We start from the raw sequence: 17425 nt of genomic DNA, 5'->3' as shown, positions 1-17425 counted from the left end.
GGACTAATTGTTGCGTAATGTTCTAAGTGCAGAAACTCAATATCGATATTTTGGACACAAATGAAATATCTAACCTTAAATTCACAGGCAAGATGAGTTAATAAAAAACATTTTAAGTTTCAAAACATATCTATCACTTTTCGTTTCCTGGGATAAACACCACATAGATTATTGTTTATGAATATATGTAAATCTTTTGTTTGAATTCTTGCTGTCATACTGTTAGCCATGACAGGGGTTTTTCCCTTTATGACTGGAATCCTAGCAAGTTGATTATTTTTGGAAAGCATCAATAGAAGTCATTTGGTACCAAATTTTTTTATTTAGACCAAAAAATAAAAAAGTTATGGACATTTGAAGCTATCACTTTTGGAAAATCTGTCTGCCGATTTTAGGTTTTTTTACATATAGGCTTGGAAGAATCAAAATTTTTTGTCATGCTGCACTTAAAACTCAATCTAATTGTATACCTATTGTACCAGACACTTGTAGAAATAAAAAGGAACCAAGTGTTTTAACTGTGAACTTAAAATAAGAAAGATATTGTGCTTTAAGGGGAGATAATTTATTAAAAAAATGCCCCAAAAAACTAGAACTGTGATCCCGATAACTTAAGATACCACCAGCTGCCCATTTATTCTCATATTTCAATCATCTGGAGTTAAAGTTGTCAGAATAAATAATTAATATATCTTCATGCACATCTATACATAGTATACTACCTTAAGGAAAAGTTTCATTGAAATCCATTAAATGATTTAGGAGTTGCGCTTAAGTGACTATTGCCATACACTGCATTCGTTTTTTCCCTTCCCAAATTTAGGACCTGGTTTATCTTCCTTCAAGCACATCATCAGAAAGTGTTTGTGTTTTTCAGTGTGTAAAGTTTCATCAATATATGTCTTACTGTTTAGGAGATGTGATTACAAGATACATGGACAGACTGACGGACGGACAGGATGATTCCAATACCCCCTTCCCAATTGCTTGCTGGAGGCTAAAAATTATTTACTTCAATTTTACTTTTAAGTGAAACAATGCACCAACAGCCATATTACCTTTGTTTCAATATGACCAATTAGCAAAAGACAATATCAGCATACAATTCACTAATTTATTCAAGTGTCTCATAAGTCTTTTAAGGCTGGGTATTGATTCTCTTTTATGACAATGTTTTGTAAATTTATGATTAATCAATATGTTGTTCATTATTATATGCTATTATGATCCACAATTCAACATTCAAACAATAATTCTTAAATCCCCCTTTTTGTAGTCCTCTAAGAGTTTGTAGGTGTAGATTGCAAGATCACCCGCATATTTGATGTTATACCAACTCGGAAATCCTAGAACCTGCAAAAGAAATGTGCAATATATAATAAACATGTTAAAGTTTTGATTAAATAGCCTTTAAAAAATATCTGTGTTTTCGCTAAACAGACTGATCCTAATTTTTGGGGCCATTATAATATATATCACCCCTTTTTAAACAAGCACTATTAAATTCAGAATTTGATCTCAGTTTAACCTAGGCAAAATATATTAAAAATCAAATTTATATACTTACTTTAATACCTGACCTAATTTTTTTTTAGGTGGGGGGAAGATTGCAGAAACACAGGTATTTTTTATTAGGCCTTTTATTCATTAAATTAACTTTTGTATTGAATGAGTATTCAATATTTTAGAAATTATGCACTTAATTTTATTCATATGTAATATATATATATAAGTCACTTATTGAAAATGAAGAAAAAAATGTAATATGCAGAATATTATGTTAGTGTTGTTTGACTATATTTGTTGTCATATATTAAGCAGCTAATATGCAGAAGTTGTTTTTCTACCAGCCTATATTATATATATACTTTATGTTGGGTTTTTTCTTGACATAATATGTAAGCAGGGATATGTGTCTACAAGACCTTACAGACGGACTGACAGCTACAATTACAATGTCCATTGACACTTCAAGACGAGGTACAAAAATGCACATAGCCAATAATGAAGTGATTTTAATATTGCTGTTCTTCATCTTTAAATTTGAAGAAACACCTTCAACACGGACTTCCACCATTCTTATTTTAATTACGGTTACCTGTGAAATGACTTGCCCAAAATACCACTTGGTTTCTGCTGATTCTTCAAATCCATGTTTTACCTTTTTACCAACTATAATAGTGTCATTGTCATTTTCATTGATTTGAATTGTATATGCACGTCTTACTAGTTTCTTTATATTTGAAGTGAATTTATCAATAGTAAACTTTTGACGTTTTCCATTTACAATACTTGACTGATTATAGACATCAGACTGATCATCAACAGTTTGTTTTAATACATGTTTTCTGAAGTTTAACTGTGCTGTGATTGCTTCTATTTTGTCTTTTTTGGTTTTTAGTCCTAACAAAGCTTGGTCAACTTCTTCTTCACTCTGCCATAAACCCCAAATTAACACTTGATTTGTATAATGTTCTACTTTTTTCAGTCTTGCTTCCTTCTTTCTCTCTGTTTCCTGTATTTTTTCTTGAAGAATCTGTTGTCGCTCTAGTTCTATGACTTTTTTCCTTGCTTTAAATTTCTCTCTCATTTTTTTCTCATCCTTTCTAGCCATTTCCAATAAACTGTGTCTCTCTCCAGCTGGTTTATTTGACAACCATTCTAGTGTTTTGTTGTGACAAAATAACACATATGATTCCATTGCTAATACTGTAGAATTTGGTTTCTCTCTGATAAACCTGTCTAAATATCCGAAAACGGACTCACAAAATTTGTTGTGTTTTGGGGTTGCCAATGTTTTATATTTCTGATCTTCGGTGGGATTGTTCCATTTCCCGCCAACAAGATGATCTGCAAGTAGACGTTTAACGACTCCAGTTAATGCTGGAATTATCATCTGAAGTATGACATGAACCTTGTCATCATGCTCCCAAGGCTTTACTAAAGACAAAACTATTCTAGAATTCAAAACTTTTTGTCTATCAACACGGGTCATTAAGTATTTTCCTTCAACAAATTTTTGGTAATCCATTTCTTCAAGGTAAGCAACCAGTTCTTTAAAATGTACCCCTATATCCATTATGCTGATGTTGGAATCTTCTAAACAGCACCAAAGAGGTATTGTTATAAATTCTGATATTAATCCAAGAGCCTTACAACCAGCTACATACTCAGGAATTTGCAAGTCAAACTGAAGAGCCAGCAGGAGTCTGTTGGAAGCCCCGGCCTCTAAATATGCAGACATTTTATCTGCTAAGAAAAAAACATTACTAGCTGCTGAAAATATTATGTTAAATCTGTTGCCTCTGTATCTTTCAAGAGGAATGCTTCTAAGTTTATGAGTGGCTAGAAAATTGTCTATGTATGTTTCAAAATGAAGGTGTGCACCGTTTTTCTCGTCTCCTCCACGAGCAAATGCCTTGCTAGCTATCCGTATCAGTCTTACAGCCCCAGGTTCAGTGGCTTTTAAAAAACTTTTATCTAAGATTGGGTGTTCGGTACCAAAGAAACCCTTATCACTTTCTTTCAATGTTGAAGCAGCAGCTTCAGCCATATGTACCAATAAGTGTAAACTACAAAAGAAATTACTGAGTTTTGAAATTGTCTCTTGTTCATTTAATGAAAGTGTTTCCCATGTATCTACCATTTTTTCTTTTAAGACGCTTGTTCGAAATTCTTCCAAGAGTTCATTAAACTTTAACTGGGTTGCTGCTCTATCTGACATAGTGGATGATATATTTAGTAATATTTCTTTTGATACTTCATTGTCACTTCTTTCTGATGCATCATCAATATCGGATAAAATGTCTTTTAAGACATTTAGTACACTTTGTCCAGCCTTTGTTGTCATTTCACGAACACCCAGAGCCCAAATTCGACCATCAGCATCTGAAGAATGGATGCCTTGATATTTATGTCCATATTTTGAAGTCTCATCTCCAAGAAGACATGTGTTCTGTTTTTCCTTAAATTCCTCACTTAATTGTCTATGACTGAGAACAAGCCGTTGAACATTCATATTGTTAACTGTACTTCTTGAAGGTAATTTATTTGCTTGTCTGTTTGATAGTTGTAAGGCATGTTGTATAACCGGGGTAATTTGGCTACAGGATACATTGCAATTCAACAAACCATAAACACATTGCTGGAGGTCTGGTGTAAAACATTTTCTGTCCTCATTATATGTTACTATGTTAATATCAACAAGTTCACTTAACCAATCTCTTTCCGCTATCAAGTCTTTAACTTCAGTTTCTTTAAATGCTAATTCAGCTTCTAAAGTGGCCTTTTGTTCCTTTATATTAGTCAAATTTTCCTGTAATAATAGTATTTTTTCTTGCATTTTATTGTTTTGTGTTTCACGGTACTTTAGTTTTAATTTAAGTTTCTTAATTTCTTTATTTTTTTTCTCAACATTTACATCACTGCTTTAGATGATTTCTGTTCTCTCAAAAGAGATCTTTCAGCTGTTATTGCCCTTCTTTTCCATTTATTCAATCGTGTATGTTTTACTACTTTAGGAATATTTTTCAACAGTGTATTTTCTTCTCTTAGCAGGTTTGCTTCTTTTACACAGTCAACTGCTGTGTTTATATAGCCTTGCAATACATCCCGGAATTTTGCTTTTGGTGCTAAGTCAACTGCCTCCGTATCGGCATCTACTGGAGATTTACGTTTCGAGCCGAAAAATTTGGGGAAAGCAAATTCTGCATTTTCAAAGACCTCTAATTTTTCCTGTCCATTTTTTTTTTATTTGTTTTTGTGATGTTTTTGGTTTTCTTTGATGACACGTTTTAAGGCACTCCTTATTGAACTACTTTCACAGCTTAAACTAGAATTCTCAGAATTTTTAATTTGAATATATTCTATTGTCTTTTTCTCTCCATTCAACTTCATAAAATTCAAAATTTCTAAATTGCTTCTACCGGTACATGTTGTGGCCATTTTTATTTTAAATCACCAGTGACTAATGTTTGACAAAATTGATTTGAACCTTCATTTTGATTTTCAAAATTATCTGGAAAAATTGTTGTAAAGAAAATTTGTTGATCTAATGTAATATCAGTCTGGGTTTCTTTATCCTCGAGGAAATTTCCTGTTTGGATTGTCTGAACCTCACTATCGACTATAACCGGGGTGTCGTCAACGCACAGAGTGTTTTCAGTAATAAATGAATCACATATATATAGAGTATCAGTTACATGTGCAAAGTTCTTTTCAGTGTTAGTTTGGGGAATATGTATGTCAGTTTGAGTGCTGCTGGATTTATCAAACTGAAATACAGAAATTGTGCTAGCTAGTGCAAGTGAATAAAAGGGACGACCATTGTATTTTGAGTGGGCTGTAAGCAGATTTTGCATATAAATATACTGCCCTCAACCTTCTTTGAAATAAGACAATTAGCTTGGCCTCTAAATTCTAAAGAACGACAGTGAAATAAAGATAAATATTCTTTCTCTTTAGCAATTAAAAATTAACTTTTTGACTTGAAATTTTGTATAATAAATATTTTGACCAGATCAAAAGAACCAGCCCGTAGAAACAAATGGTCTTCCCCTAAAGCATCTACTGTGAAGCAGTCACACGCTACAGTCAGCAGGTATTTGGCCACCGTGGAAATGAACACAAATGGGCAGAGACATTAAATTTCATAAAAATATAAATGAAGTAAAAGATTAAAATAATTGTTTTAGAAGGATAATACTGTAAAAATAAAAGAAACTAAATATTTTAACTCTCAGAAAATAACGGGTTTGTTGTATTTAAGAAAAGTTAAAGTGGACAAGAAAGGACCAGCAGGTAAAGCAAAATTCTTGATGACTGTAGTGTAGTTAGTTATATTACATGTAGTATTAGTATATATTATGGTTGTCCATTTACCAATTAAGCTACACATGCAACACAATACAGTGAAACCTGAATAAACCGAACCCTGAATAAACCGGAAACCTGTTTAAACCAAACTTGTTCTGAAGACCAATCATATCACATTTTATGCATTGTGAACCTGTTTAAACCGAATACCTACAAAACCGAACATTATCTCAAGTCCCGAAGAGGTTTGGTTTAGTCAGGTTTTACTGTACTTGTTTTGCTATAATAATATACAGTTAATATGCGATGTTATTCAATTATTGATGCTCATTCATGCAAAGTGTAGGTTTTTTATAATGAAGTAGAAAAGATATGGTGAACATGGCCCTGACAGAAAATCAAAACATACACATAACCAAAGTTGCAGCACAGGAACAGCGCTTTTATTATTTTTTTTTATCTTAAAAATTGCAGAGCTCTCAACACAGTTTATGAGGAAGTGTCTGTTTGCCTCTTAGTTAGTTTTGTTAATTGAAAATAAGATTAAGTGCAGAATATACAGGCCTTAATCAAACTTCTAAATTACAATATAAATCTACATCTAACATACCTTGAGTCGTCTTCTCTTACCAAAAACTTGGGAGAGGACAAATGGAAATGGTGAACTGGAAACCTTCTGTGCTGTAATTAAATAAATATACATGGGTCTTTTAAGGTTTTTACACATCCCCCCTCCCCCCCCCCCCCAATTTTTATATGAATTTATATATAATGGAAACTAATAATTTGCTAAGACTAGTTTGTTTTTGAATTCAAAATAAGGGTATGAACAACAAAATTATGTGAGATCTCATGTTAAAGCAAATGCACCTTTATTATCCTCAGGACTGTATCTACATGCTCTGAGCAAGTATTTTTTTTCAGCTTGTGGAAAAATTAATATTCTTTTACCTGGTGATGGGCCTATAATGTCTGAGTCACTTTCGTCCCAAACTGTAATATCACTATCAGTGTCTGAGTTAGCTATCTGTAAAGAAAATTGCCAATACTGTCACAAAATTATGAATTTTCATACAAGGTCCCTCAAACATTGAGTGTCAAAAGCCAAGGTTGCAAATTAAACAGTCAAACAGGAAGTTGATGTTGATTTAGTACAAAAAGGTATCCCACAATAAAGCATACATATATGAGGCTTGTAACAAATATCAAGCACCTGTGATGAAAAGTTGCAAAAAAAAATATGACTAAACATGTTCATGATGTTGTTTAAATGGACAGACAGAGATAAGAACGGATAGAGAGACAAACACAGTGACACATACAGCAAGGGTAGAACTGTATACCCCTCCCCTTTAAAACAGAAGTATAATAACATGTCAGAACAGAAATTATTAATTGAATTTATATTGCTTATACAGACTTCAGCTGGGTACTTGATCTCTGCTTTTTACTATGACAGCCTAAGTCTGGGGGAAACATCAATGTAAAGATAAATTCTGACAGCTATGAATTATTTATTAAATGTATTATCATACTATTGTGTTGTTCTTCATATCAAATAATAACACAAACTGTAAATCATGTAAATGTAATAAGCTAAGTTACATGTGCTTGAAGTGATATACTGGTATCGATCGAAAATGCAGATTCTTCAAAGTAAGAGTTGACTGTTGTGTTTGGCGACATACCATTTAGCCAGCTTCAAAGTTCAAAAGTTTTATTTAAAGACGTAATTCTACACAAAACAACCCCAAACATGTTGTATTATATCCCTTTAAACCTTTTAATTACCTATTTCTCTTAAAATATGATATTTAAACAAGAAACCGGAAATATGTAATGGGCGATAACTCGAGCAAAAAAACTCCGAAAAAAGGGTCTCCAATTTTGTATGGCTCAGCGCAAAAAAGCGCATAGTCACAAGTGGCCAAACGTAAATTTATTCAATTCGTCATTAATTTAAGATTTCAATGATGTCTTCATTGTATTTCGTTATTCACATATATGTAAGAAACGATTTCACTAAGTATCGTAACACTTGAAGCATAATTTTAGTGTTTAACTTACCTTTTTCCCCAAAAAAATCGTCTGCTCATCCTCCATTTTCAATTTTCCATCGGAAACCAATGTCTTTTGTAACACGCAATCTGATTGGTTGATATTTTTAAAGATCTTTTTGATCATATGATTCCAGTCTAGTACAAAATGGTGGACGCGTTGACAGGATATAGCTTGACACCATCCAAACGATTGCGATTTTCGACATTTTGTAGGCTCTTTCGGTCGTTTTTATATTAAAAATCCTCCAAATTTTAATCATAGATAATATCGGAAGTACGGAAACCGTTGCAATACTAATAAAAATAAAGAATATTGAGGCCGAAGTGGGTGATTTTACCATTGTGGCAGATACGAATTTTCAAAATGGCGGACCTCTGTTAATGTCTATGTCATTTTGGTCCCTTGTGGAAAGTTGTCTCATTGGCAATCATACCTCATCTTCTTTTTACATTACATACAGTGAATGCATGATTGCAGGTTGAGTGAAATTTGTAATGCACCACGGGCTTTGACTCAAAACTCAAATTAAAATATAAAGGTCTAGATGGAGGTTATTCGTTTTTGTATATTTTTAAAATTTGTAGGGTCTTTTTTTCTCATTCTGTTACTGTGAAATCATTTATTTTCGCGGGTATCAATTTCGTGGATATGGATAACCTGCATTTTCAGGGATATTTTTTTCGTAGTTTTGCTGAATTCTGTGTTCAAATCCCAATTTCAAATTTGTAATTCGTTGTACATTTGAATTCGTGGTTAACTTGTACATTGTACTCACGAAACCCACGAAAATTGGCATCCAACGAATGATACTAATTTCACAGTATTCTTTTTTTTATATGATTCTCATTCTTTATGTGTTTGCTTATTATTAGATCTTTCCACTTTTCTTTGGAAAGACCGATTGTATTTGTTCTGATTATTAAGCATTTCCACTTTTCTATGGAAGCCTTAAATATTGTATTTGTTCTGATTATTAGGTCTTTCCACTCTTCTGTGGAAAGACCTATTGTATTTCATCTGATTACAATTAGGTCTTTCCACTTTTCTTGGGAAAGACCTATTGTATTTCTTTTGATTATTATTAGGTCTTTCGACTTTTCTGTTGCTAAGATATTTATCATATTGTATCGTATAGTTCATGCGCTTTTAAATTTCACCCTGTCAAGATGAAAAATTTTCTTTGTAAGAGTTATCTCCCCAAACTCTGTTTTCCTTCTGACTACATCTCCTCCGTACCGTTAAGGAAAGCGACAAATTTATTTTACAAAATTGCTTGTTATATCTTTCGAATGATTTGTCCTATTTTGACCGAAGCGATATGAACTCTCCATATCAGAGTTATTTCCCCTTTATGCTTGTGATATAAGTGATATGCATTTTTATCTTGTAAACCATAAGTGAAAAAGACCTAGGACCTTTTGATTTGAGGTTCTTGATCCAACAAAAAGAAAATAAGGTCAAGGTCAGAGGTCAAGGTCATATTTTAAATTTGATTTTGGCTTATTTTCAATTTTTTTCAAAAACCGTATTAGATATTGACAACATATTTTTACTAAATTGTAATTTGCGACATGTCGTAACACGTGAATTTTTGTTGAAAGGGTACGTTAACATTAAATTGGACTTTCTCCCCTCTTATATTCAAAAATTAGGCATATAGTGATATAACTCATTAACCATATAAAATTAAGATGTATGGGCTTTTGATTTGAAGCCCTTGGTTTATGACCTTGAAATTTAACTCAAGGTCATATGTTTAATTGACGTTCTTGATTTTGACCTTTGCTTTTACCTCTTATGTATACCTGATAAAGCCATGGGACTTTATGCATTACATTGCTAGACACTTGACCATGGAAAATCCAACCGGTAATGACCTTGCGTAAACCGGAAGTAGCTATAATTGTTATTATTTCATGTAAATTAAAAGTACATAGGACAATATATTTTTGAAATCAATATCAAGTACACTATCAAATAAAACCGGGAAGTAACATATTTCAAACCGGATGTAATAACTTATCTCCCTTATTTAGATTTTTTTTTTATAGAAACCATATATTTTGGGAATCAGTGTACAATGAGCTATCATTTGACGCTGGGTATGACATTTCATACAGAATTTATAGTTCTATATCAAAATTTATCTTAATTGATGGATAGACCTTCAATTGTTCTCCGAATAATTGGTTTTTAATTATTTATTTTTTTTAGATCTTTCCACTTTTCTGTCGTAAGACCTATTAAATTTGTTTTGATTATTCTTATTTTTTTCTTCTTCCGCTTAATTTTGTTCCTGCGATAACTTTTTTGTTTCGCAATATGTCGCTTAGATATTTCTTATATAGTATCATACAGTTTATAGCTTAAACATTATTTTTTAATGAAAAATTACAACAAGAAAGTATTACAATACTAGTATCTCAATTGAAAGGTCTCTCCTGTAAAAGTGATGTTTTCGTAATGTACTTTGTACGACCTTTTGTTTGATATATATACATGTACAACAAGCATAAATTCTGAAACATTTCGCTTTTTACACTTAATGACCTCATCCGCCTAAATTTTTGAGATCAAAAGTATGACAACGCCATGTTCTAGACAGTCTGATTTTTGCACTTTATAACCCCATCCAACTCATTTTTCGAGGTCATTAATATGATATTTCAAATGTTCACATCATGACCTTTCATTTGATAAACAACAACCTTATCTTAAAAGAAAATTAATTTTTTTGCACTCAATGACCCCACCCAACCTATTTTGGGGGGAACGTTGAAATTTGAAATGTACGCTTTATGTTCTTTCATTTGATATGCGACAACCTTACTTTCTGAGAAATTTGAATTTTTGCATTAAATGACCCCACACTTTCCCCTGGGATGATAAAGGGGTTTAAAATGTTAATTTTTAAGCAGAGTTTATTAAGACCTTCAATTTGATACACGTATATCAGATGACCCCAATCGGCAAAGTGCCAAAATGGATGCAATATCAATTTTACAAATAGAACTTACAAAGTCAATGCAAAACATGAACATTTCAAATTCGTTTTCTGGGTATTTTTTCATTGAATGTTTTTAGTATTTGCTCAAACATATAACTCTTTAATTTCTGAAAATTGCAGGTGGTAAGATGTTGTTGATTCAGAAATACAAGCCTCAACTCGCCAAGTTTCAAATTGCATCTATAATATTAAACGAGAAGACCTCATTTTGTGTGTCGCTTCTCCTCCTGCCACAATAAATTAATCATCATGCCTCTGTGTCCTATAGATAACATGTATAGTCGCATTTGTCATCCATTCTTATGATCATTCAGTTTGGGTTATTTTGGGATGAAAACGAAAAAGAATGCGTCCGGATATTTTCCCGTCATTGGACAAAACTTTAAGTCAGATTAGACTTCCGGTTTGTGTTTTTCTGTACTTTGAACATACAAAGACTATGAATAAAGTATATAAATTTGTTTTCTGCTATCATTTTGAGTTCTAGCATGTATCATCATTGCTTAACGTGTTTCAGTTTGGGTTATTGAGGGAGGAAAACGAAAATGAATAATATTTGCTAATTTACTAATATGAGGAAGGCGCTACCTTTAATGCCAGCTTTATACTAAGACTATACTATATCCTATATATTGATTGGTTGTTGGTTGTTTAACGTCCAGTGGCAAATATTTCATGCATGTTCAGGACGAATGTCCTAGGCTACATAAACATATAGTTTTTGTCTAAAATAAAATTATAAGTTCAGATCACAGGCACTTGTTTCTGTCAATGTGGGGTTTACTATCCATACCAGTACAAAAAAAACACAAGGTAGCTAACGGAAATTTTCAATGTGTTCGCTTCAACCAATATTTTTTTAATTTCCCTTGATTTTTTCACAAATAAAAGTACACCAGTCTGTCGGTAATTGATTTATCTTTACAATGAAACAACTTTCACGTACCTTGAGAATACCCCTCAAACAGATTAAACACACTTCAGATGAGAATTATTGACCTTTTTCCAGACCATTGAATTTGTAAGGACTTATCTTCCGGTAATCTTAGGAAGTTAATATAACTATGTAATCCCATTAGTCACATTTTTCTGGTTACTGGTAACTAGTATAAATAAACAGGTAACCAGATGAATTACCTTGTTCGAAATATTTGAAGAAATAAAACAAAACATCTGTTTATATTCCAGTTTTAAGGATTTGAAATAAAATGTTATGATGTATGGAATTTGGGTACTGACCTCATTACAGAATCATGGATTTGGTAAGTATATTCACAAATGACATGCACCGGCAGTGCGAGGCAAAAGGATCTTCTTTCCCTTTAATTCCTAAAATTGCACATGATTTTTTTTCTCACAGAAACACATGAGTTATTTGGTAAATAAAACACTTGTCATTGTTTAAAACTTTCATTAATAAAAATTAAGTTTAGCCTTTTTGAATGTTTCACTGATTGTGAGAAAATTTTAACAGAAAATGTACAAAACACTTGATGAAATTGCAGCAGCATTATCTGCAGAATTATTGATAACTTTCCTCACTATATATTCACAATCGTATAACTAACATATTGTCCATGCTATTCTGATCTGAGTTTTTATTCATACATATACTGGCATGGCTGGTGCTGTTCCAAGTTGTCTTCTTTTTCTGTTTCTTTTAAAGTATTTGTTTAACCTGTTCAGTCACTATAAAGTGTTACAATTCTTATTTAGACGCAACACATAAATAGTGACCAAAAAGGTACTGCTTTCACATGAGAGGAGCTAGGAAAAAAATTAATGTACACATTTTCAATATTTTTGTAGTTATTGTATAGTTATAGTATATTGTCAGTTTTTTTCACCAACTTTTTTTTATGAACCAGACAAAAGTTTATTCTGTGCTTATTTTTTTAGACTATCCTTGTTTACAATATAGTTACACCAATTTAATTTTGAGTCCATGCAGAGTCATAGAAAAATGGGTTTCAACTGACCTCCAAACAATCCATGATTCTGTAATGAGGTCAGTACCCAAATTCCATACATCATAACATTTTATTTCAAATCCTTAAAACTGGAATATAAACAGATGTTTTGTTTTATATCTTCAAATATTTCGAACAATTTGACATTATTCCATGCTTCAACTTTGGTTTTTTGAAGAAAAGGATGCTGGTAACAAATTTAATTTGCTCATTTTAAAAAGATGATAATTAGATAACTTCACATGATGAAAGAAAACTTGTAAGATTTCCACAGCTTTTTTTGTTGAATAGATGCAATTTTGGTTACTGAGTGCAGTTTTGGTACTGTGATGTTATATAACCATAAGTGTGTATTGCTAAATAGATTGAAATGTGAACCTGATATAGTGATAAAGTACTCTGTAGGTGAAAATGTTTTTTGATCAGGTTTAAACTGATGCATAAAATATACAGGTGACTGTTGAAGCTTGAATTTTTAAGGATGTAGCCCACATACATGACATACTCCCAAGTAACATGTTCTGTACATGTATATACCTATCAAAGTCATGGTATTATCATGGGTTATTATATTAACTCCATCTTCCCATAAAATCCAATTTTGGACAATATGGGAGCATACAATATATACAGTTTGTACTTAAATGTACTAGCCAGACTCCAGTCTCCAAGTCTCCTTTTAAGATTAAACTTAGAGAGAGAAAACAAAACAGTTTCCATCTCCTGGGACTGTATCTGATATAAAAGTGATCTATGTGACATAATCAGTGAAAAGATTTGTTGAGAGTTTGCCAAAGGAAGTCATGAAAATAAATGTGTAGCTGTGAAGTTGCTAACATGATAGTACCCATATTGTCTACCAACTTTTTTTAAGAACTAGACAGATTGTGAATTATTGTGGGGGGGGGGGGGGTCATTAAAATTTTGAATTAGTGGGCTACATGACTTACCGTGATCACATTCAACAGTATAACCAACGTCATTATCACTGTTCTTTGATATGGGGAATTATTTGGCAGGTGAACCTTTTAAAGTAGTCATGGTCGACCAGTGCACCGGAGTTTACCCCACATGCCGCATGGCCATTATAACAAAATCCCGAAATGTATTGCTTGCAGAGGTTTTTTCTGTGTTCCCATGGCTGGATGGAACTTTTACGCTAAATATGTTATCTATAACTATGATTTTGTGACTTTTAAATGAAGTACCTGTGGTTATTAAGGAACTTTGTTTTGACCTCACTGATAATGGAAAATGAAGCAGATGAAACATGGCGTCAGATGTTGTTGTCCAAACTTCGGCAATTTCCGTGGTACGATAAAATTTAAATTAACTTCACAAGTTACCAAAATTTCTGAATTCTTGTTTTTATAAACAAATAAAAATTTATGTCGTATTTCACATCGAAATTATTCCTATCTGCCCCGTTTTTTCAAGTTCGCGTTGAAACGTTAAATTCGGCAGCCATTAAAAAAAAATAATCGTACGAGATTTAACGAGAGTGACGAAACTTTTCAGATGGGTCGTGTAGAGAGAAATATCGTTCTTTATTCCAAAACGATGCTTCTACCATAAGTGCCAGCTAAAGCTGGCATATCAATTAGTTTACAGTGGCGGATCCAGAACTTTTCATAAGGGAGGGGGCCCTGACTGACCTAGAAGGGGGGGGGGGGGGGGCGTTCCTCTCATGCTTCAGTGATTCCCCATAAAATCAACAATTTTTTTCTCAACGAAATGGGGGGGCAGGGCTCCCAGCCCCCCCCCCCCTTTTGGGATCCGCCTATGGCTTACTATCAACGGCGGTCACTGCGGATATATTTATGTATACTTACATGCATTTACTATGAATAACTGTATTTGTTATAATTTACTATAATTCCAATGGTTGTCTTTGGGGGGGGGGGGGGGGCTCTTTACTATTCATGGCGTTCACTGTTGTATATATATATATATATATATGTAAGTACCTTTGACTTTTGAAACCTCTCCTGAAATTCTCTGTATAGTAATTAAAGTATATATGCATGTTCATAGAGTACAGAAAAACAGAAGGTATAAAAATCGGTATTTGGAAAATAGGGGGAGGGCAAAAATATGTGCCCAGTCCCTAAGTACCTTTGACTTTTGAAACCTCTCCTGAAATTCTCTGTATAGTAATTAAAGTATATATGCATGTTCATAGAGTACAGAAAAACAGAAGGTATAATAATCGGTATTTGGAAAATAGGGGGAGGGCAAAAATATGTGCCCAGTCCCTATGTATCTTTGACTTTTGATACCTCTCCTGAAATTCTCTGTATTGTAATTAAAGTATATATGCATGTTCATAGAGTACAGAAAAACCGAAGGTATAAAAATCGGTATTTGGAAAATAGGGGGAGGGCAAAAAAAATGTGCCCAGTCCTTAATTACCTTTGACTTTGATACCTCTCCTGAAATTCTCCAGTCAGTATATATTTTTTTTACAGTTTACATACGCTCTATTTCCCCGCGATTTCGCGGGTGTGTTCTAGTTATCTTTTAAATGTATTTCAAATCTGTTAAATGATAAATGAGATGCAGTTGAAGGACAGCATTGTAGAAAACAATTCGGGACAATTCCGTTATTAATCTAGGTCACAATGAATCATCACATATATGATGCACTACAAAACTTGTGACCCGGAAGTCGAAGAGAGATGGGACTGCCACCATTCAACTCAGCACCGCTAGACCTTTCAAATATTCTAAGGTCAAGGCCATAGTTCACTTTAAAGGTAAAGGTCAAATTTCATCATGACCTGACATTGACCTCAAATTGAAGGTCTTAAACTACTGATCCTTTTTACAGTTAACTGTAGGTTGATATCTGTTACTATTGGAAAGATATACACACATTTCTATACTTTTAAGAATCATCTCGTCGTAACTTTTGAACAGACAGTCAGACATATTTGAGCTTAATGTTTAAAATGTAGAGCTTGTCGAAAGGATCATTTTATATACAGTATGTATGCAACAAACTCTTATCGATTTCTTAATATTCAAGCTTAAAATTGCAGCGTAATTTTTTTTGCACTCGGTGACCTTTGATCTTGGGTGCAAATTGAAGGTTATTGTGAACTTAAGATTACTGGTGAAGGTACTAAGTGTCTACGACTTCCGGTTATCGAAATATAATTATTCCAAAATTGTGTATATATTTTCAAAGGAGTATAACTTCTTATAAGGGTTAACAAAAAAATGTGGTTTTGTACATGCTGCCGTTTTCAAATCGATTCTATCTGTAATACTTTTTGAGAAAAATACAAAGGAAAGAAATTGCTTCAAGGGGATATAACTCTCACAGGGAATGATGAAATCCTATGCAGCCTCATATGGTAAAACATCAGGATGACATCTACCTATTATCCAAATAAAGTCATGGTATTTTAAAAGAACAAGGAGGGAGGGGGCATGCTGAGATTAATCAATAATAGTAAGATAACTTCTAAAGGGGATGATGAAATGCTACACAGCCTCATCTAGGAATACCTCATGATGTAGTCTATCGATGGTCCATATTTGGTCTTTATGACATCAATAGAAACGGGGGGAGGGGATTTAGAAAAAATGTTGGAAAAAAAACATTAGAAAAACAGTAAGGTTTTCCCCACGTGGGAGAAAGACCTAAATTACATTTTTTTGTGTACATAAAATCAAACAATAACCAATCACATACAACTCAACTGAGACCGCTCAAATTGCAAGAAAGAGTGTATAACAACTGAACAAAATATGATAAAACAAGAAAATTGACGACGCTTTTATTAGTTGACTTAATAAACGTTCTTACAGTCTATAAAACAACCAAAAGTCCACATTAAGCAAACACACCCTAATATAAATAAGTCGTCCGTGAGATAAGCAATTTCATAGGAAAGTCTCCTTTATCAAAATGGTTATTAGAAATGCTTGTGTATCTGTTACAGTAAATAAAGGTTTAGGATGTTAAGTGGAAAATATCAATTAAAGGGAGACAAAAAAGCAAAATAATAATTAAACCTGTTTTTTTTTAGAGTGAGAAAGCCAATCTAAAATAAATGCATTTCTTTTTTAAGGTAACTCATCGTTATTCAGCAGCTAATTATTCCTCGATGGTGTGTTCTGACCTTATTAGTAACGACCCAACAAGGAGTAATTGGTGTTTGTCATCGTCTACTGATGATAGAACCCCGTGTGGCGATAAAAAGGTTAGTGAGATCCGATTGAATGCTGAATGATTCCTTTTTATTCAAAAGCAAACCGTCATTGCAAACAAAATGTTTTAATTAACCAAAAATAAAGTACTAATTGATTTATTATTGTTTTAATTAACCAAAAATAAAGTAATTGGTTGTTTAAAGTTTTAATCAAATTAACCAAAAGTTAAGTAATTGCTTAATATTTGAATTGTTCTATATCGGAGTAACGAGATCAATTAACATTTTTCTATCTTGGATGATGTAGATGGTTAACAGAATAGATAACAATGGGCAAAGATAAAAGAACAGAGAAAAATAGACCAAAGAAATAATACAAGACTAAATGACCCCCATTCCGACCCTAAACTATA

At 32.8% G+C, this 17425-nt stretch overlaps 1 protein-coding gene and 1 long non-coding RNA gene across 2 annotated transcripts; both read right to left on the bottom strand.

The window, feature by feature from the left end:
- Positions 1–1208: 1208 nt before the first annotated feature.
- Positions 1209–7342, bottom strand: LOC139503303 (uncharacterized). The gene is made up of 3 exons (XR_011659076.1): positions 6766–7342; positions 6425–6495; positions 1209–1353 (listed from the first exon to the last, which is right to left on the bottom strand). It is a non-coding gene; the product is annotated as an uncharacterized lncRNA (long non-coding RNA).
- LOC139503302 (uncharacterized) lies at positions 1820–6075 on the bottom strand. The gene has a single exon (XM_071293064.1). The coding sequence runs from the start codon at positions 4340–4342 to the stop codon at positions 1844–1846; it is 2499 nt and encodes an 832-aa protein (XP_071149165.1). The 5' UTR covers positions 4343–6075; the 3' UTR covers positions 1820–1843.
- Positions 7343–17425: the final 10083 nt, after the last annotated feature.

This window comes from Mytilus edulis, chromosome 14, assembly GCF_963676685.1.
Source record: "Mytilus edulis chromosome 14, xbMytEdul2.2, whole genome shotgun sequence".
Lineage (NCBI taxonomy): Eukaryota > Metazoa > Mollusca > Bivalvia > Mytilida > Mytilidae > Mytilus > Mytilus edulis.
The sequence above is the reverse complement of the archived record's forward strand: the minus strand, read 5'-3'. Positions and strand labels throughout refer to the sequence as shown.